This window comes from Equus przewalskii, unplaced genomic scaffold, assembly GCF_037783145.1.
Source record: "Equus przewalskii isolate Varuska unplaced genomic scaffold, EquPr2 ChrUn-9, whole genome shotgun sequence".
NCBI lineage: Eukaryota > Metazoa > Chordata > Mammalia > Perissodactyla > Equidae > Equus > Equus przewalskii.
The window spans coordinates 173486-194060 of record NW_027228757.1 but is presented as its reverse complement, the minus strand read 5'-3'; the positions used below and the strand labels follow the sequence as shown (position 1 = coordinate 194060).

Genomic DNA, 20575 nt, shown 5'->3' with positions numbered 1-20575 from the left:
GGCTCCTCTCCGGGAGCTCTGGATCACGGTAGAGGTGACTGCAAAGATAACAGCTGCCCTCTAAGCTGTCTGGAGAAGATTATAGTTGGCACTTAAATGTGTGTCTAATTGGAAGCCTGCCCCTCAGGCTGCAGCTGTGAAGATAAGCTAATAGGCTTCTTTCACAGAAAGACTGCAGGCCTCCGTCTCTATAGCTTCTCACTGTGCCCTGATAGTGGTAGCTGGTTAAGAACTCTTTCTACATTTGTCACAGTCCCGTGGGACCCACAAGCATGTCTCACTTGCCATGAGAGCCAGGTGATCTAGAGGTATCCCGTGGGTGGCAGCTGCAAAAATCGGGGTGCCAGATGAGTGTACAAGCTTCTTTCTGGGGGATACTGACAACCTTGAGTGAGGCAGATGGAGAGTGTAAAGATGGCACCTGCTGGCCTCTGTCTTTGAAGAGTGTTTCAGAAGCCTCTAGATGTGTGTTAAATTAGATACATGCTCCTCAGGGCAAGGCTTTAAGATAAGCAAATAAGCCTCTTTCATAGAAAGTCTGGGCACTTGGCTGTCTCTGTACTGGTCCCTGGTGGGATGTGAGTCCTCACGCATGAGCCCTTTAAGAACTGTTCCTCAGTTCACTGCGGCCTTGTGAGTCTCATGTGTGCACGCCCTGTTGGTTCCGTGTTAGATATTGTATGGCTTGTTTGTCAGACGAAAGTCTTAAAAGCTAGGGTTCCAGATATGAGGTTGAAACCTTTCACTCCTCAGGGAGAAGCTAGGGATTGTGAGTTCCCTCTTGATCATGGGTTTGCTTGCCAAGGGTGGGGTTTATGTGCGATTGTGCCTCAGCCTCTCCTACCCACTTCTATGTGGACTTTGTCTCCTTTCCCCAACGTGTAGGAGCCATTCAACCAGTTTTTTATATTTTCCAGAGGAAATTGTTTCATAAGTAGATGTAGATTTGGTGTGTCCATGGGAGGATGTGATTTCAGCATCCTCCTACATCTATCTTGAACCAGACCTATCTGTTTCTTTTGAGAATCTGATTCTGATATGCCTCAATGTGGATCTCTTTGAGTTTAACCTACTTGGAGTTCATTGAGTTTCTTGACTGCAGTTTACCGGGCTTTTAAAAAATAAAATTTGGGAAATTTGCTGCCAACATTTCTCCATTTTTTTCTGCTCCTTACTTTTTCTCCTCTATTACTAGAAGTCCATTAGATATTTGGTGCTATGCTTGGTGATGTCCAACAGGTCTCTGAGAGTCTTTTCATTGTTCTTTATTTTTTCTTTGTAGTCTTCAGATTGGGATATCTAAATTTACATGCTTTCAAGTTCACTGATTGTTTTTCTGTCAACTCATACCTGCTACTGAGCTCTTCCAGCGTATTTTTCACTTCAGTTATTGTATTCTTCAACCTCCGAATTTCTATATGGTCCTTTCTTACAATTTCTATATCTTTATTGATATTCCCCATTTGATACATTGATCTTATACTTTTCTTTCGTTCTTCCTACATGATTTCCTTTAGTTCTTGGAATATATTTAAAACACCTGACTTAAATTCTTTGTCAAGTAAGTCTTATGATTATGCTTCTCTAGAGATATTGTTTTTTTCCCCCTTGTGAATGTATCATATATTCCTGTTTCTTGGTAAATCTTATTTTTTTGTTGAAAGCTGGTCATTTAAAAGGATGTAATGTGGCAACTCTGAAAAGCAGATTTTTTTCCCTTTCCAGGGCTCCTTGTTGTTACTATTTGTTGTAGTTTTTCTTGTTTGTTTAGTTGCATTTCTGAACGAATTCTGCTCATTTGCATTCTTTGTTGTGTGTGGCTACTAATGTTTCTGCTCATTTAGCCTAATTGTCAGCTAATGTTGTGCAGAGATTTCCTTAAATTCCCAGGCCCAATAAGTCTCCTAGTCTTTTCTGAGGGAAGGTTTCTGTGGGCATGTTGGACTTGTCTTCCATACTCATCCAGGCATTTGACAACTGTGCCTTTAGACTTCAATTTCAGCTTGCACAGAGCCCCAGTGTTAACTATAGGTAAGGTTGAAGGCCTTCTCATGCATTTTCTGACATGCCGACAGCCACATGCATGTGCTTAGACTTCTAAATTCCAGGAGTATGTCAAAGCTTTTCAAATCTTCTATGGATATCTCATTCTCCAGGTTTCCCTTATAAAGTTTAATTAGTCTATTTGCATCAATTGTTATCCACTACCTCAGGCAGCCCTGAAGTTAGACAATTGCCTGTAATTGTTCTTGTCAAATTCTGCTGGGTAAAGGACTGTTCACAGTGGAAGAGATCCAAGTTAAGTTTTGCAAGTGGCGTCTTCAGGGATACCCCCAGACCTGTCAAATCATAACAATTTACTGGGAATGGGGCTTTGAAAGGGCTCTCTCTGGTGGCTGCAAGGCTGCTGGTGTTTGCCAAGAATGCAGACATTTATTTTTCATGTATACAGTGCTGCTAAGGGCAGAGAATAGATCAAGGAAAGTTAAAACACCGCAAAACTCCCCATTCTTATTGCACTTAAGCCATATTGCAAGTCATTAATTAATTTCCGGTGTTCTGAAAAAGTTCTCTAAAAAGTAGGACAGTTTTCTCAGTGCCTTTATGAAGAAGAGAATTTTTGAAGGTCCTTACTCTGACTTTTTTCTACCCTTCACATTTTAACATACATTGTAAATTATTAATGTTTTCTAATTATGGCTAAAGTTGTTCAGCATTAAATATGTCTCCCTGAATGACCCATTAAATCCAAACATTATTGTGTTATTACTTTCTAAAGATTTAGCTCTATATAATTTAAATAAAAATATTAATTTAAACTTTTTTTTTATCAGCGAATAGTTAGTTGGATTATAGAGGAAGCAGGAAGGAAGAAGAAAAAGACAGTGATGACCAATCTGTACCAACTGCTGTATGGCCATCTCCAGTCCACCTCTGGGGCTGCCCTGCTGCTCCACTGCAAGTCTCTCATGGCTGGGCAGGGGCTCTTCTCTTTCAGCCAGGAAGGGCGGTCAGGCAAAAGCATAATTCAGACTCTCTCCTCCAAACTCTCCTTTACCTAAACACCCAGCCCTCCTCCTGGGGATACAGGTTCCCCTCACATCGTAAAACGGCCAATCTCTGTTTCCCAGGGTCTTTCACAGTGGTGACTTGAATTTCTCAGAATCTACATGTTCCTTGTCCTCTAGAGCATCTTCACGGCTGGGATGATGTTGTCAGCTTGTGAGCACACTGCCATTTATTTAAAATGTGACCTTGGACAAGTTATTTAATCTCCTTGGACTTTCGCTGTTCACTTTTCACCTTTCACTTTTCATAGTGTGTGTAATGCCTAGATAATGTGGTGTTTTGAGGATTTAATTAAACATACATTGTGGATTAGTTGAAAGAACACATGGAAAGCCTCTGGCATAGAGTAGATATGCAATAAATGTATTTTTCACATGACCCTCTCTCAACTCGGTGTCCTACCCTTTGGAATTCAAGTAAAATAGACATGACCATCCACCAACTCCCTTGGAGGTCCAAAGAATTCCCTACAATTCCTGTGAATTTGTAGGAACTTCTGATTCCTACGAATCAGAGAATAACCTCATTCTCCTGGTCACCTCTCAGGTCTCTCATTCTTCCTGTGTGCTCAGCTCACTGAACTCTACATTTTTCTCCTACCTGGCCCTTCCTGACACACACATCATGCTGCTGTAGATCCAGGTGTGCCCTCCTTTAATTCCCAAAACGTTCCTGGCATCAGGTAGTTGTGTGTGCACACTCTTACCAAAGCTTCTGCGGCTGGCATGTGTGCTTGTTTGTGTGTTAGACCTTGGCACAGGATGGCTGGGATGTAGAAATGAGGTTAGATATCTGGATTTTTAAAAACTCCCTGATGTTTTGCCAGCATGAAAAAATCTACTGTCTGGCTCTCTGCAGTGTCCCTGGCCTGCACCTGCATTGCTGGTTCCCTGTCTCTAGGCTCCTCCTCTCCATGCCCCTTAAACAATTGGTTTTTATAACCCAACAGTTCTCACACGAAGAGTGCTGTCACAAGAGATGTAGGGACATGGGGGAGGGGCACCTAAAAGACTTGCTCCCCATCACCCTGAGAGTGACCAGTGGCGGAGCTGCCCAGATTTTGTCTCCATATAAGAAGTTTCTGACCACAGGACTCATGCATAGCCTTTGAAGTAATGTCCTCATTACTAGGTGGGGGTGGGGGAATCAAGCCAGCGTTGAATGCTCTCTTGTCTGGGATGCTGAAGAGTAGTTTAGGAGACACATGGACTGGAATCAAGTGACTTGCTTCAGGCCACATAGTAGGATTGAACAGCAACTGTAATCTTAGGGTCTTTTTTCCAGAGTTTGTTGTTAAGAGTCCAGACCCTCATCCTTGATTTGCAACCTCTTGAGTCTTGAGTTTCACATCCGAAAAATGGGTTACTACACAGTGCCCTGACTACCTTGAGTGCATGGTCATGGGGCCAGTGCTGTAGCTGCAGCCTTGGGGTGTTCTACCTGGGCAGCTTAGGGGGAAGCCTCGGTGGGGAGGAGAAGGAGGCACCGCCCGGGAGTCAGGAAGATGGCGCGGGTCCCCTAAGGTAGGGGAGGCAAGAGTTCTTGGATGTTGCAAGTCTCCAGTCTGGGGGAAGAGTCCGGGGCCTGACCGTCAGTAGGGGCAGTGAGTCTGAGGCAGCTGGGGCTGTGGCCAGGAGGAGTGTGCAGGTCTCTGTCCCTGCTGCTCCGTGATGGCGGGAGCAGGGCTGGCAGAGGCTTAGAGGAAAAGCCTGGTTGGGATGCAGCTAAGAGCCTGTCAGTTTCTGTAGAGGTTAGTCTACGCTCTGTGTGGGGAGCATCACTAGCACTAGTGGCTGCTGAGAAAGCCATGTAGGTGCAAGCAATAGGCAAACGGCAATATGTGCATTGGGGGTGTAGGGATTTGACACTTCACACAAAGAGCTTTGCTTTTTTGCTCAGAGCTTCTAACTTAGGTGACTGACAGTTGAAATTTGTGGAAAATCCTAATGGAAATTTGACTCATTAAGGTGAGGCTTAGCCCAGCCTGGCTGTAACAGAGTGACCTCTGAGCTGACCACACTGACACTGGTGGCCAGGGCTGCCTGGGGCAGGCTGTTGAATGGAGAAGCAGGGGAGGGCTTCCAGTGGGTATAGGGCTGGAAAGTGTGAGACCATGGGACTGATTTTGCCACAGGGAGGGGTCTCTCCAACACAGTGCCAGGCGTATCACAGAGTGAGGCTGTTTATAATTGATTCTGCACTCATGATCGAGGTCCTACTGTAGGTGCTGGGGATGATATGAAAGAGCAGAATGAGTTACTCTAACTATTGGGCTGCGATCCCAGAACTAATACTTTGCTCCGCCCCTGGGGAGGGAAGAGCATAAGCGGCTTGTCTGAGTGAAGCTTCTCCTCTGCTTTTGTCTCTGCCTCCTGGATGCTTCCTTTGCAGCGGGACAGGCTGGCAGGCAGCCTGCGATGGGGCCCTGCTCAGAAGACCCCCCCCTCTGCTGGGCCTCCTGGATCCTGGGCTTCAGCAGCCTCCTCCTCAGTGAGTGGTCCGGGCTCCTGGGAGGGAGGGCAGTGGGGTGGAGCAGGGGGGCAGGTTCTCCCTTCCCTGTCTGCTGTCTTTGGTGAACAAAAGACCAAACAACTCTTATAATTTAGCAAATGCACTGTCCATGGGTGAACAGAAGGAACAAATGGCTTTTTGGTTGTGGAGAGTCTGGGAGCCCTGAGCTAGGGCGGCCTTGACCGTATTAAGGGGACCATTAACAGGGAGGTGAGGCCACTTCTGCTGCAATGACAGGGAAGCCAGGGCAGCCTGGAGCTGCCTGAGGAGAGGGATGGAGACATAGAAAGAAGCTGCTCCTGGGGACAGAGGGCGTGGGAACGGGGTACCCCTGGTGTGGAACTCAGAGGGGCCCTGCCAGCCTCTGCAGCTGTCCTGTGGAGTAGGGGCTGACTACTCCTGAACTGGAGGAATCAACTCCAATCTGGACTTGTTGGACTTCTCTTCTGAAAAGGGAGAGTGAACGAGCACTCCGTGCCTGGGTTTGGGGCTTAGCCCCAAGCACCAAGGAGAGAGTCCCTGGGAGTCTCACCTTTAACTTCAAATTGCTTGTGAATTTTGAGTTCCAGTACAGTGTTAGTTTTCATCTTAAATGTTAGGAAGCATTTATCTTAGTGTAAAGTGAATCCTCTAGGACGATGCCTTTTTCCTGCCTGTGAGTTGCATCTTCCTCCCCTGACAAATGTGGCTCAGGTCCTGGAGACCCCAGACTGAAAGCAGTTCTTTAGAGAAAAATCATGGAAACACAGGAGGCACCTGCAGTTTGGGAATCATTGTACAAACTGAGGACTATCTGTACCATGGGATAACACGGAGGATAAAAACCAAATGTACCAGTTGTCCGGGAGGGATTTCCAATTTCCATGAGTTCAGAGGCATGGATTTCCACGAGCAAGATGCAGGAGGATGAATACCATGAAATCTAATTTTGTAAATGAACAGGAGCCTTCAAAATTTAAGGGTGTCTGTGTACCCACATGTTTACAAATGGAGAAAATGTGGAAGGAAACAGCAGACTGCTAAGGTGGGTTTCCAGAGAGAGCGAACTTGAGGAGGAGAGAAAGGAGGGAGAGGGAGAGAGGGGGAGGTTAAGCAAAAAGGAAACTGAAAAAAAGGCTGTCCTAAGGAAGCCCGAGTATCTCATGTATGACTTTATCGGAGATTTTATGTTTTATGTTATGTATACGTTATGTTACGTATAATGAAATTAAAGAAAGAACTAATGGGAAAATAATAATAACTAGTGAATTATGAATTCAGGTTAAAGCTGTGAAAGGTTTACTATATTTTCTTGTTGTAATATCCCAGCCACATCCGAATTTGTAGGGAATTATATTAAATTTAGTGGATTAGAGAGCATTTGGACACAGGCTGTCTTGAATTCGTGATGAGCTTTGCATTAGACCCCTTTACCTAGGTAACGTAGTGTCAACAGTAAAATGTCGGTTTTCTCCACCTCTTCAATTTATTTAAATGGAGAAATATGTTGAATTACATACGGCTTTCTCCATAAGCCCTGGGTTTGGAAGATTATAGAAGGAAGAGAAAGAGAGATGGAGAGAGAGTGAGGGAGGAAGGAAGAAAGGAGGAAGGGTCAGAAAAATGGACAACATTTTATGGTGATTTTTCAGTGTTAAATTTTATATTATTTCACTGGATTTGAACTCTAGCCTGTTTATTACCATGCCCTCCCCAGGCTTGATTTTCTTCTTCAGGATTAGATCCTTTGTGGCCCAGAGAGCTCTTGCTGCCTTCCTCCTCTTTCTAAGTCTTCATCCATCTTCCTCACAGCTCGTGCTCCCCACGTAGCTTCTGGGGCCAATCCTCCCTGCAGGGTGAGGGCTGAGACTCCTCTCTCCCTGGGTCCCTCCTCTCTAGAAAGTGGGGAGTCAGGCTGGGCTGCTCTTTAACCCTCCCCTAGCCAGAGGCCCCTGCTCTGCTACCCTTCTAAGTCTTGCTTCCCTTTCCCAGGAGAGGGAAGTTGAAGGGTGAGACTCTGGGACCTGCTCAGATCCTGGGATCAGACAGCAGTGCTGGGAGGGAGGAGCCCTGGGGAGGGCAGGGAAAGGGTGGGGGAGTTGGTGGGCAGCTCCTGCAGGGGAGAAGCCCTGGGTGGGAAGAGAGGAGACCCAGGCTCCAGGTCTGGCTCTGCCCTGCGTGACCCAGGACAAAGTCACCCACCAGGGAACCTCCTCCTCTGTGAAAGGAGGGCCTGGGCAAATCCCCTCTAAGGGGATGAGATTCCTGAGTCCATCCAGACAGATCTCTACTGTGGCTACTTCAAGGCCGCTGCTCTGTTTCTTCATCACATCCTGTCCTACTCAAGTGGCCTAAAAGCGATTGCCAGCTGGTGAGCCTGTTTAGGTCACCTTCAAAGAGAAGACCCCGGGAAGTCCCTGTGGTCACCTCCTCAGCCCTCCAAGGAAGGAGTGAATCCTCCTCTTCAACCCTTATCTTTGAGATCCAACCTTGCCCTCTGTTTTCTGTGTCTCTGCTCCCAAGAGGGATCTCTGACCACCCGGAAGGACATCATCTCCTTCCCCACAGTGTGTGGAACTCTGTCTGCAAACCCTGCTCAGGAAAGCTCACTGCAGCTGTGCTGTTCAGAGGCAGCTGACTGAGAACCTTGGCCAGAGCTTCTCAGTTTCTGTCTGTGATGCGAAAATATCAGCTTCTTTCTCTCTGTTCCCCTGGTGCTGGCCCTCTCTTACCCAATGCTGAGGGTGGGGAGGGGGGAATAGATAAACATAATTTGGTCAGAATTACTGTGAAAATCCCTTAGGAAGGTGCCACCCTGGAGACTGAAATGCTTCTCGCAGTTTGTCCATCTGCACATTTCCCCATTGGAACAGGATGTTCCTTTGAGCCCCAGGTTAGATAGACCGCTTATGGTTAGTGTCCGTTGTTGTACCCCAAATTGCATATTTCAACATGAGATTAACTCAGAATGCCGTGATTGACTGAGGTGTTAAAGAGTGCTTTAATTTCACTCATTAATTAATGAGGGAACCAGGAGGCTGTCACAGCCTGTTCAAAGGAAGAGTCTGAGACCACGCCCACACAGGCCATCAGAATGCTGGAATGAATGTACAAACAGGTGCCCTGTGTTTACAGGGTTTATGGCAATTGTGATTACATAGACAAAAGTCTGGAAGGATACATGTCAATAACAGTGCTTACCTTTAAGAGGAGGCACTCTTTGAACTTTTACTTGAATCAACTCCATAATCCGTATAATAGTTTTCTATGAACACATATACCTTTACAATTACAAAGCAACCCACTTTCTTTAGTGAAAGGGGAAAATGCCCACACCAAATAGAGTTGATAATACAAATTTTTTCAACCCAAGCTTGGGATAGCATGTAGCCTGTCCTTCCTCCATCTTTACCACTCTCCCCTGTAGCACAGATGTTCTTGGGTACCTGGTAAAATGGGAGTTGACAGTGGCCATGGAAACCAGCTGCTGTCTACACAGCAATAAATTTCCTTTCAGTCTGAGGCCTTTGGTAAACAAGAAGGCCCTGGCTGGACTTCAACTCCCTACAACCACCTGTGGGATTGCACCCACGGGTGTTGAGCCCAGCCCGGTATCTAGGTGGAGACCCCTTAGAGGAGCAGCTGGGGGAGAGGAAAGGGCACCACCCTGGGACCTGGGAATATCTGGTTCTGATCCCAGGTAGGTTTGGTCAAGAATCATTTTCATCATAATGAGATAGAACACATTTATGGAACAATTATTGAGAGCACTGTGCTGAGATCTTCTTAAGGCCCCACAATAATTCTGTGAGGTGAGCACTGTCATCATTTCCATTTCACAGATGAGAAAGTCAAGGCCGAGAGACTCAATAACATCTCAAGTCCACACAGCCAGGAAATGGAGACCTGGCGTCAACTTTAGTCTCGCTGGCTCTGAACTCCAAGCTTTAGACCATCTGTTGTACTAGATCACCCAGTCTGACCCCTCAGCACGTTTCAATAAAACATCCTCTGAGGTGGGACTGAGAGGCTGTGAGGACACTGTGGGTTTCATGTGGTGCAGCTACAAGGTGGTGGAGCCTCCACCGCATGTGACAGGCCCCCTCCCTCCCTCTCTCATGGGACATATGGTGTAGGATATAAACTCCCCTTTTCTAAGACCCTGAGGCACTGTAATTATTTGTTACCACAGCACAGCCCAGCCCATCCTGACTACTACACTGCCTGGAAGGAAGGGGAAGGGACAGCAACCTTCGTTATTGTATTAATTATCCATTGCTGTGTAACCTGTTACTCGAAAACTTGTGCCTTAAAACAATACCATGTACAGCCTCACAGCTTCTGTGGGTCAGGATCCAGGGGTGGTTTAGCTAGTTCTCTGGCTCAGGGTCTCTGAGACTGAAATCAAGGCCTTGGCGAGGGCTGCAGTCAGCTCAAGGCTCAGCTGGGAAGAATCTGCTTCCGAGCTCACTCCTGTGATTGCTGATAGGATGCAGTTCCTGTGGCTGTTGGACTGAGGTCCTCAGTTCCTCCCTGGGTGTTGGCTGGAGGCTGCCCTCAGTTCCTTGCTGTGTGGGCCTCTCCACAGGGCAGCTGACAATATGGCAGCTGGCTTCATCAGATTGAGGGAGAGAGAGAGTGCGAGCAAGATGGGTCACAGTCATGTATAACCTCACATCGCTAGGTGACATCGCATCACCTTTGCTGTATCCTGTTCCTTAGAAGCAAGTCACCAGGTCAGACCACATTCCAGGGCTAGGTGGTTACTAAGGGTGTAAAGCTGAGGAGGGAGGGGTCTTTGGACCCATTTTAGAAGCTGCCTCCTACAGATATGCACTTAGCATATTCTGGAAAATGTGCTGGTGCTTTTTATCCCTGAGCTCATTTAATTCACACTATCATTTTGAGGCAGGTACAGAACCTGCAGGTTAGCACATTTAAGTAACCTCTTCAAGGTTACACTCCACTGGGACCAGGACTTGATTCCAGAGTTGCTTCAAATTCATTGTACTAAGTGTACTAGGCTGCCTTCCAAGAATCAAGGGAGTACATTGGATGGATTTCATGAAAAAGATGGGTTCCGTGGTTCTCTCTTTTATCCTTGATCAAAAAACACTCACGTTCCTGTTCCCAATGCCCTAGGTGTCTGCAGCACTGGGGTCAAGAGTTCTGGAGCACATGGTGCTGGAGTTCAGGATTCTGGAGTCCACGTTCCTTTGAAGGAGATCCAAGGAGGGTCTGTGTTGTTTCATGTGATCAAGGAACCAGGAACCAAGCTGGAGGCGATCTCGTGGGGCTTTGGCCCTGACGTAAATTACACAGTCATCCTGCGAGTCCATAATGGGTCAGAAGGGACTCCAACCTGGGTCTGCTTTGAGGACAAGTACAAGCATAGGGTCCATGTGCCCAATATGACATCCCTGAGGATTGAGAACTTGACGCGTGGTGACAGTGGGCAGTACCGGGCTCGAGCCATCTTAACTGGGGGAATGGAATCTAACCAGATTTTCTACCTCACTGTCTATGGTACGTGACACCCCCTCACCTCAATCCCATGGCTATGACCTTCTTTTGTACCTACGAGTGTCACACGGGCCCCATTTTGCAGCGCTCCTTCCCAATGCCAGCCTTCAGGCTCTATTTTCTCCCTTGAAATTAGAATAAATGCGTTCAGCACAAATGGGGAGCAGAGCTGAGATTCACACCAGGGATAAAGTCACTTCAGTGTTTCGGGAGAGGAAAATGGAAGTTTGGGGGAAATGGAATTTTTCCGTAACACTTATTGTTCTTTAGAGGATTAAGTTGACTTATTTATGTGTTAGTTTTCTATTGCTGCTAGAACACATTACGGTAGTTCTTCCTATCCGTAGGGGATACGTTCCAGACCCCAGTGGATGCTTGAAACCGTGGGTAGTACTGAACCCTATATATACTGTGTTTTCCCTATTCATACATACCTATGATAAAGTTTAATTAATAAAAGAGGCACAGTAAGAGATGTACAATAAGTAATGATAAAATAGAACAATTAGGGCCGGCCCCGTGGCCGGGTGGTTAAATTCGCGTGCTCCACTTCGGCGGCCCGGGGTTTCACAGGTTCAGATCCTGCGTGCGGACATGGCACCACTCATCAGGCCATGCTGAGGCAGCGTCCCACATGCCGCAACTAGAAGGACCCACAACTAAAATATACAACTAGGTACCAGGGGGATTTGAGGACGAAAGGCAAAAAACAAAAACAAAAAAAAGAACAATTAGAACAGCACACTGTAGTAAAAGTTACTGTAGATCTTAGCAACCTGGCATTCTCTTTTTTTCTTTTCTTCATTAAGTCAAGAACTTTCACCTTTTCACTTAAAGGAAGCACTTCCTGACTTCTCTTTGGTCTATCTGAATTGCCAGCACTGCTGCTCTGTGCTTTGGGGTCCTGACTAAGTGAAATACGGGTTACTAGAGCACAAGCACTGCAATAACGCCACAGTCATCTGATAGCTGAGACGGCTACTAAGTGACTAACGGGCGGGTAGCCCATACAGCTACACTGGACAAAGGGATACACCGGACAAAGGGATGATTCACGTCCCAGGTGGGAGGGAGTGAGACGATGTGAGATTTCACAGGCTACTCAGAATAGCGTGCAATTTAAAATATGAGTTTTTTATTTCTGGAATTTTCCATGTAATATTTTCTGACTGGTTGACTGTGGGTAAATGAAACTGTAGAAAATGAAACCAATGATAACAGGGACTTGGTGGCTTAAATCAACACAAGTTTATTATCTTGCTGTGCTGTATGTAGGTCAGAAGTCAGACACGGGTCTCACTGGGCTCAAGTCAGGGTGTTGGCAGGGCGTGTTCCTTTCTGCAGGAGCCAGGGGAGAAACACTTTCTTGCCTTTTCCGCCTTCTAGTGGCTGACTGCATTCCTAGCTCTTGACCACCTTTGTCTGTCTTCAAGGCAGCAATGGTGGGACGAGTCCTCCTCACATTGCCTCCTCTGAACTCTCCTTCCTTCTTCCACTCTTGAGGACCCTTGTGATTACACAGATCTCATCCAGATAATCCAGAATAATCTCCCTATTTTAATGTCAGCTGATCAGCAACCTTAATTCTATCTATTACCTTACTTCCCCTTTGCCATTAACCTAACACATTTACAGGTCCTGAGGATTAGGATGCGGACATCTTTGGGTGGGAGGCCCTGTTCTGACTGCCATAATTCAGAAATCACGTGTAGTTCATCCTCCCTATTCCCTCTGCTCTTCCTCAGCCCCAGACTGATGCCAGTGTCACTCACAAAATCCAGCCCTAAGAGCCTCCATAGACGTAGGAGCAAGTCTAGCCTGCCACACTTCTGAAGACCTCATTTAGCCCCTCTTTCTTACCCTACAGCTCCTCTGCATAGAGAAATACCCTCCTATGGAGAGTGGCTTTGACAGCTTTAGGTTCCCATGGGATTTCTATGACTGGCTTGTAAACCTGTCACTTCTGTTCCTCTGTGTACCACAAGTTCAGTGCCACATTCTAACCACACTTGGGGTTGTCATTCCTAGTGGCTACCACTGCATCTCCCACAAATGTCTGCACTTTGGGGTGCATGGGGCCTTTCTCTGGACTCCCAGAGCTGGCCAGATATCCTTGTTCACTGTGGGCTGTGTAGTCCAGGCATCATCTCAGCAGGAGAAACAGGCGAGGGCCCTGGACCAGGACAAGTCCTTCAATCCCGACTTCTCCTTCTAGTAAAGACCCATTTTCTAAACATAAAGGGCCTTGGGTAGGTGGAGTGCTGGCTTTATTTTCTTGTGGGAGACTTTAAGACTTGCTCGGTCTAGTGCAGTCACATAAGGCTTAACTCAGTGGCTCCCTTCCTTCTTGTCTCTTACTACATATTTAGCTTTGGATAAATTCTATTTCATCTGTAAAATGTCTCCCCTTCCTAGAGGAAGGAAGACAAAGCTTTAATGAGATAATGGGTGAGAATGTGGCAATTGTAATGTTCTCCACTCATGTGAGGCTCCATTCTCTTGTCCCTCCTACTCCAGAACCTGTGCCCCTTCCCCGGATCCTGGTCCAGTCACTGTCCATCACACCACGCTGGTGCAGCATCATCTTAGAGTGCAGGGCTGCTGGGGTCACAGAGGACCTGAATGTGACCTGGGAAAGCAAAGGCCTCCCCAGGGAGCTGGAGCAGAAAGGGACACCAGGACCAGCCCCCAATTCCTGGACCCTGGCTGTTAATCTGCCTCTGCACCAGCCCAGTGCCAGCCTCACCTGTGTGGTCAGCAACTCTGAGGACCAGAAAACTGTCACCTCAGCCCTTGGGGAGGTCTGTGCCCATGGTGAGTACAACCTGCCAGTGGTGGTGGGGAGGGGAACTGTCGGAGCTCAGGGAGCTCTGGGGTCTGAGGATTCTGGGCTTTTCTCCCCACCATGTTTATCAGCACCATCCCCACCTGGTCACCCTCTACAGGAGCCTGGGGGGGTGGGGCACATCTAACTTGTTTCTGTTCTTAAATGACTCTCACATCTATGTGTCTCACCTCTTGCCCATGCTGGTGGGCAGCAGCTGTCCAGCACCGCTCCCACTGCACCCATCCTCCACAGGGAATGCAGAGTGGTCTTCAGGAAAGAACCTGGATTGTGTCACTTGTCTGTGTTGCCTGTAGGATTTGTCCTCCAGGGACTCCCTGTAGGATTCAGGCCTCTGACGCTCCTGTGCCCATGTTTTGGTCCCTGACACACTCACACCGACCTGCCTGCTTGGAGTCCTGACCGCCTTCTGCTATCGAAGCTTGTGAGCCTCTGGAGATGCTGTTTCGTCTCCCATCATTCCTCCCACCTTTTCCTTCATTTCTTGCCTTATTCCTATTGAAGGGTTTCCCTCAGGCATGGCTGACTTCAGTAGCCTGTGACCCATGTTGTCACACATGGCCCCGTGCTGGGTTTAAAGCTCTGCGGTGGCCATCTTGAAATTTCTAACAATCTCTGAACACAGGGCTCCTCATTCTCATTTTGCACAGTGCCCTGCAGGGGTTGTAGCCATCCTTCCCTCAGGCGTCACCTTTAAGGAGGGTCCCCGGCCCCCCCATGGAGCAGCAATGCTCTGTATTGTACCTGTCTCCTCCAGAGCCTGGAACACCTTGAGGGCGGGGCCCTGTCTTCTTCTCCTCTGAATCCCTGTACCAAGCACAGCTTCTGGCACAGTTTGTTCACAGTGTTCCATTGAATGAACGGATGACCTGGTACCCCTGAGTGCAGCCTCGCCCTTATACCCTACCCTCCGTGAGCTGCTGGAGGGATCTGATGTGTCAGCATCACAGAAAAACCCCTGTGACCCTCCCCTCCCCTGCATACTGGACCCTCAGATAAAGTTCAACACTCAGCTTCACCCACTAGACCCTCTGAGAGCAGACTCCTGCTTTCCTCTGACCTTTCTTCCTAGCTCCTTCCTGCCCTGTCCCTCTCTTGCCTGCCCCAGTGGGGTGCTGGCTACTCCCAGGGGCTGGCCCTTTGACACGGACATGTCCTGAATGTGGTGCTCCTCCCTCCTGGGATGTCCTGCCCACCCTGAGTATCTGGTAAACTTCTATTCCTCCCTCAAGACTCAGGTTACCCATCACCTCATCTGGGAGGCCTTCCCTGAAGACCTATGTGCAAGGTGTATACCTCCACTGCACTGCGATCCTTCTGGCTGGCAGACTTTGTCATTCTCTCAGTCTTCCCTGCTGGGTGACGAGCTCCAAGGGCATGGACGAAGTCTTGTCCATCTCAACATCCCTGGCACGAAGCAGGAACTCAGAAACTGGTTGAATGAATGAAACTCCATGTTCCTCCCTCTTTAGCTTCTGACCCAGGACCTTCAGAGTTCTCCATCTGGCTATGGGTATCTCAAGTTCCCTCTTGCCTTAACCTTCTTCACTCTCTTTGTGTGAGGGAAACAGATTCACATGGACAAGCCATTGCTGGCCCCCTGCGAGCCATCCTAGGGACCATCGTGGCCGTGCTGTTGATCCTTGGGGCTGGACTGTGCCTTTGGAAGACACTGAGGAGAAGATGACGGAGATTGAAAGAGGCAGGTTGCACTTCTCTTTTCTGGCTCAGTACCTCCCCTCCCCCACTGGGCCCTCGGCTCCCTTTCTCCTGCATTTTACTGCTCAGGGAATGTCCCTGTGGAGGGGATGATCCCTAGACATGGCCTTGGGGTTCGTAGCAGTGGGGGAGGGTACAGGTTTCCAAGGCCTGGATTCAAGCTCCACTCTGTGTATGACTCAGGTGTATAATTGCAGGAGGAACACAGGAACCATGGTGGTGACACCCACTGTGCAGAGCTAAGCCAGCAGGAGTCTCGAGGGGGCAGGGAGAAGATGAGAGCTTGGAGCAGTGCCCAACTGGGCTCTCCCAGGTCCCCATGTGCCTGGGTCTTGGCATTGCTGGCCCTGCTGTGTCTTTAACTCTTTCCGGATAGTCACTGGTATTTAGTAAGAAAATTTACAACTGGGGCCAGTGTAGTGCTGGGTACTCTGCAGGAATTCACATGCAGTTCATGTCAGCGGCATTGGTTCCATGTGGGTCCCTCTGGGGCCTCTCTATCCCGCAGCTGTTCTAGGAACCTTCTGTCTTGCATTTCTAGGGTCTAGATGAATGACATCTAGAAGAAAGGAGCCTTTTACTACTGTCTGCAGTGAGGTCCAGAAGCCAGACGAGGCCATGAAGATAATTTAATTGGAGAAAGCATTCCTTGGACACCTCCACGCTGAGTTTGATCCCTGCAGAAACCTGCCTCTTCCAGCTCTGGTCCAGCTTCTTCTGCCTCTGGTCTGTGTTACTCTGCCCTTTGTGTCCTCAACTCCCTGGGCACATGTGGCCATGCCACTTCCTTTTCCACCTCCACATGCTACCCTCCTACTCAGGACCCTCACCCCTGCAGGACAAGTGTTCATTCCCTGTCATTGACTCGGCTCCTGACCCCTCGCCTCCTGAAGCTTCCCAAAGGAGACCCTCCTGATGGTGCTTGTTAATCCCCACAACGTCTACTGTGTGTCTTTCTGAGAACATGAGCCCAAGTGCAGAGACTCTGTAGAGGTGTTGACCATGCTACAAAGTAGGGAGTGAAGGCCTTGGTGCTGGCTGGGTTGGGGGGTCAATGGAAGCAGCATGGGTGGGTGGGAGCCCACAAAGGGACTGGCCCGAGGCTTCCTCTGCAGCTTGTGGAGGGCTCCCTTGGGGGTGTTGGGCAGTGTGTGTTTGTGTTGGGGGGAGTGTCTAGTGTACATTATATACTGGCCAGAGCCCTTGTTCTTGGCCACCTGTGCTAACCTGGACCTCGGCCTCAGCATCAGCCCATGGGTCCCAAACCCACTTCCCTGTGGAGCGGAAAGAGGAATTGTTACTGTTTCACGCCCTTTCAAGTGTTCTGTTTCTCAGAAAATGACTCCAGAGGCCCAAAGTTGGGAGTGGCATTCTTCAGAAAATAGCTTCTGCTCTTCCCCTGTCTTGGATAGGGGCACTTGGTGGTTAGAATGGATGAGCAGTGTCCTCCCACCCTCCTTGGTGGGGCTGCTGTGGGGTGTGAGGGGTGAAGCTTGTGTGAAGGTCAAAACTAGCCCTCTCCAGACTCTTCTGCTGACCCTCAGCCCCCCACAACTGTGCTGGCCTCAGCTCCTAGGTCAGTCCCTCTTTGCTCACTGACATCCCTGTGTCTAGAATGACAGTTCCCTCTCCCTGTTCCTTGTTCCCATCCCTGTCTGTTGAAATATTACCATTCTACCTGAAGCCTCCTTCCAAGTCACATGTTCCATGGATCCTGTCTGGTTCCAAAGGTTTGGAAATGATTTCTCCAACATCTGACTTTTTCAAATGCTTTGGACATAACTAAGGTCACTGCTACAGTCTGTCCTGGATTAGTCATGAGTCTTCTCTGCTGGACTAACCTGGGGCTCCCCCAGGAGGGTGTCGGGGCTATAGGAGGCCAGCACCAAGAAGACAAGTACCTGTCTCTGTGAAGGGTCTGGGCCACCCTTCCTCCCACGGGAGCTCAGCAGACTGAGACCAAGAGCACAGAGGCTGCCGCAGGTCTTTCTGGTGCTGGGTCCATGTGGAAGCAAGGATGGACATGATGAACTCCCATGACCCTGTCGATGAGCTCTCATGACTCCCTGGCCCAGAGATCTGAGGTGAGGATTCCCCACCCGAGCTCCAACCTCACATTGCCTGAGGACCTGATGCAGCCTGCACTGTGGTGTGTGGGAGCTTCTCCCCTCCATGGGGGTGCTCACCTCTTCAAAGCCTCTGCCTCCTGCCTTGGATCTCAGCTCTTTGGTCATAGATGTACTCACTGGTACTATGACCTCTGGTACCTGATCTGCTGGCCTAGATTCCTGGGTCTCTTGGTTCTCCTCCCCGTAAGCTCAGCTGAGCTGCTTCATCCCTGACCTCAAAGCAAAGTTTTGAGCTACAGGCTTGAGCATTATGAAGCAATGCTAGGAGCCTGCTGGATGGTGCGTGGATAAGGGAGGAATAGGGGGATCCATAATAAGGCTGTTTCTGACCTCTTTTCCCTCAGGCTGAGCAGAAAGCTGATAGAGAAAAAGATGACATTGTGGGGGACTGGAATTGGCCACCCCAAGATATGTCTCTGGCATTTGGATTATTTTGGGCTGGTTACTTTCAAAAACTGCAGACAGGAAAGCAACTCTTAAAAGCAGAATTTACTTACCCTTTGTTAAGAGACACTTACATTGTAAAGGAAATCTCCATCTGTAAAGGTGTCTCCCTCTCTGCACCAGGAAGAAGGGGGGATGACCTTATCTCTAGAAACTCTTAATCAATGCCAAAGGTAAGGACTTAAATCTGCATCTTGTTTACTGTACTTGTCTGGTAACTTACTGTAACTGACTCCCCCAGCCACCAACATCCTCCTTGTCTTTAGCTGAGGGGGATATTTAAGGTGGTGGCTTCGGCCATTTTGGCAAGTTGCTCAGCTTGCCTGAGCCTCTCCCATGTATACATGTAATAAAGCTTTGTTTAATTTTCTCCTGTTATTTTGTCTCATGTGAATTTAATTCATTCTCCAGCCAGAAGAACCCACAGTGGGTAGGGGAAATGTCTTCCTCCCCTACAACATCTCCTTACTGGCATCCCAGGTGACTGGTTATGACTGGGTGTCAATCCCCATCAGCCCAGGAGCAGTGACTAGCCACTGACCCTTCCAATCCCACCTAAAGGAAGGAATTGAAAAAAAAGGAAGAGAACAGGGCTTTCAAAGCCTGTAATGAACCAGGTTTTGTCCTTTTTTATTAGTGTCATTGAAGCAGTTCCAACTCCTATAGACCTTGGTACAGCAGAGTGGATCTCTGCCTGGTCTTTTTTGCACCATCCTCTCATCTTGTGATGCTGTATCAGGCAATGCTCTGCTGCTTTTCATAGGGTTTTCATGGCCCTTTATTTTGGGATTGGGTGGCCAGGTCCTTCTTCCTGGTCTGTCTTAGTCTGGAAAACCCACTGAAACTTGCCCACCATGGTGACCCTGCTGGTATTTGAAATACCAGTGACGTAACTTTCACCCTCACAGCAACACGCAGCTGATGGGATGTTATGGCCACACACTAATCCCCTGAACCTGTGACTTTATGACCTTATGTGGCAAAAGGGACTCAAAGATGTGATCCCTCCCCTGGACTCCACATTATAAATTTCCAACTGTTTACTGGCCATCTCCACTCGCATGTGTAACAGGCATCTCCAGCTTGACACGTCTAACTTAAAACTCCCCAAATATGCTGCCCATACAGTTTCCCATCCCAGAAATGTCACCTCAATCCAACAATTTGTTCTGGCCACAAAACCTTGGTGTCGTATTTGACTTCATTCTTTTCCTCATACCCCACACTCTATCAGCAGATACTGGTATCTTTTCATTCAATATATATATTCAAATATTTATTTTAATATATTCAACACAATACCTCTCACCAACCCCCTGTTCCCAGGACCATCATTTCTCACCTGGATTATTACAGTAGCCTCAGTGTCCTTAGTTTTGTCTTAACCAGTTAATGTATGTTTTCCAAATTTCATCCAGAGGCCTGCCCGGTGGTGTAGCAGTTAAGTTTGCATGCTCTGCTTTGGCAGCCCCGGGTGCACCAGCCCTGATCCCGAGCACGGACCTATGCACAGGATCAAGCCATGCTGTGGCAGGCGTCCCATGTATAAGACGGAGGAAGATGGGCACAGATGTTCGCTCAGGGCCCATCTTCCTCAAAAAAAAGTCATCCAGAGTGATCTTTTCAAAACCTAAGTTGCGTCACATTACTCTTTAGCTCAGAACTCCCCTTGGGTTCAATGTATCTGCAAGGCCCGGTACCATCTGACCTGATCTCTCTTGCTCCCTTCCTCTCTTAATTCACTCTAGGACACTGGGCTTTTTGTCCTTCCTTCAATGCAGCATGCATGCTCCTGCCTCAGGGCCTTTGCTCTGCCTAGAATTCTCTTGCCCCAGCTGTCTGCCTGTCTCATTTCCTGACCTCCTTCAGGTCTTTGTACAAACGTTATGTTCTCTGTAGGGTCTCCCCTGACCTCCCTATTTAAAGCTGCAAACTCCTCCAGGTGCCATCCTCCCTCCTCCAAGCTCTAGTTTTCCTCACTGTTCTTCAAAAGGCTGTGAGTCAGGGGGCGTTTAATCTGGGCTGTAGTTTAAAGACCTTGGGAAGTGAGACTTCAAAGTGTAAACTGCAAATCCTATTATGCAAATCCCATTATTCTTCCCAGGACACTGCAACACTGATATGTTAATGAACTTGCTGCAGGTCACATAACTAGGAAGTGGCAGAGCTGGGATGAAATTTTGGAGTTGAATTCTAAAGTCCCCGATCTTGACAGCTGTACACTGGTTAAATAAGGTGTAGTCTATCCGCATGGTGGAGTTCTATAGACGTAATAAGAAGGATAAATTGCATCTTTATATATTTAAGCGGGAAATTGCCCCTGGAATATTAAAAGAGTTATGGGACAGTGTGTTTA

The 20575-nt window shown here is 48.1% G+C and overlaps 1 protein-coding gene across 1 annotated transcript; it reads left to right on the top strand.

Moving 5' to 3' along the window:
• Positions 1-5364: 5364 nt before the first annotated feature.
• On the top strand, positions 5365-18597 carry LOC139081750 (CD48 antigen-like). The gene is made up of 5 exons (XM_070608545.1): positions 5365-5559; positions 10702-11085; positions 13600-13896; positions 15499-15629; positions 16188-18597. Exons 1-4 carry the CDS (start codon positions 5487-5489, stop codon positions 15612-15614), a joined length of 870 nt encoding a protein of 289 aa, XP_070464646.1. The 5' UTR covers positions 5365-5486; the 3' UTR covers positions 15615-15629; positions 16188-18597.
• Positions 18598-20575: the final 1978 nt, after the last annotated feature.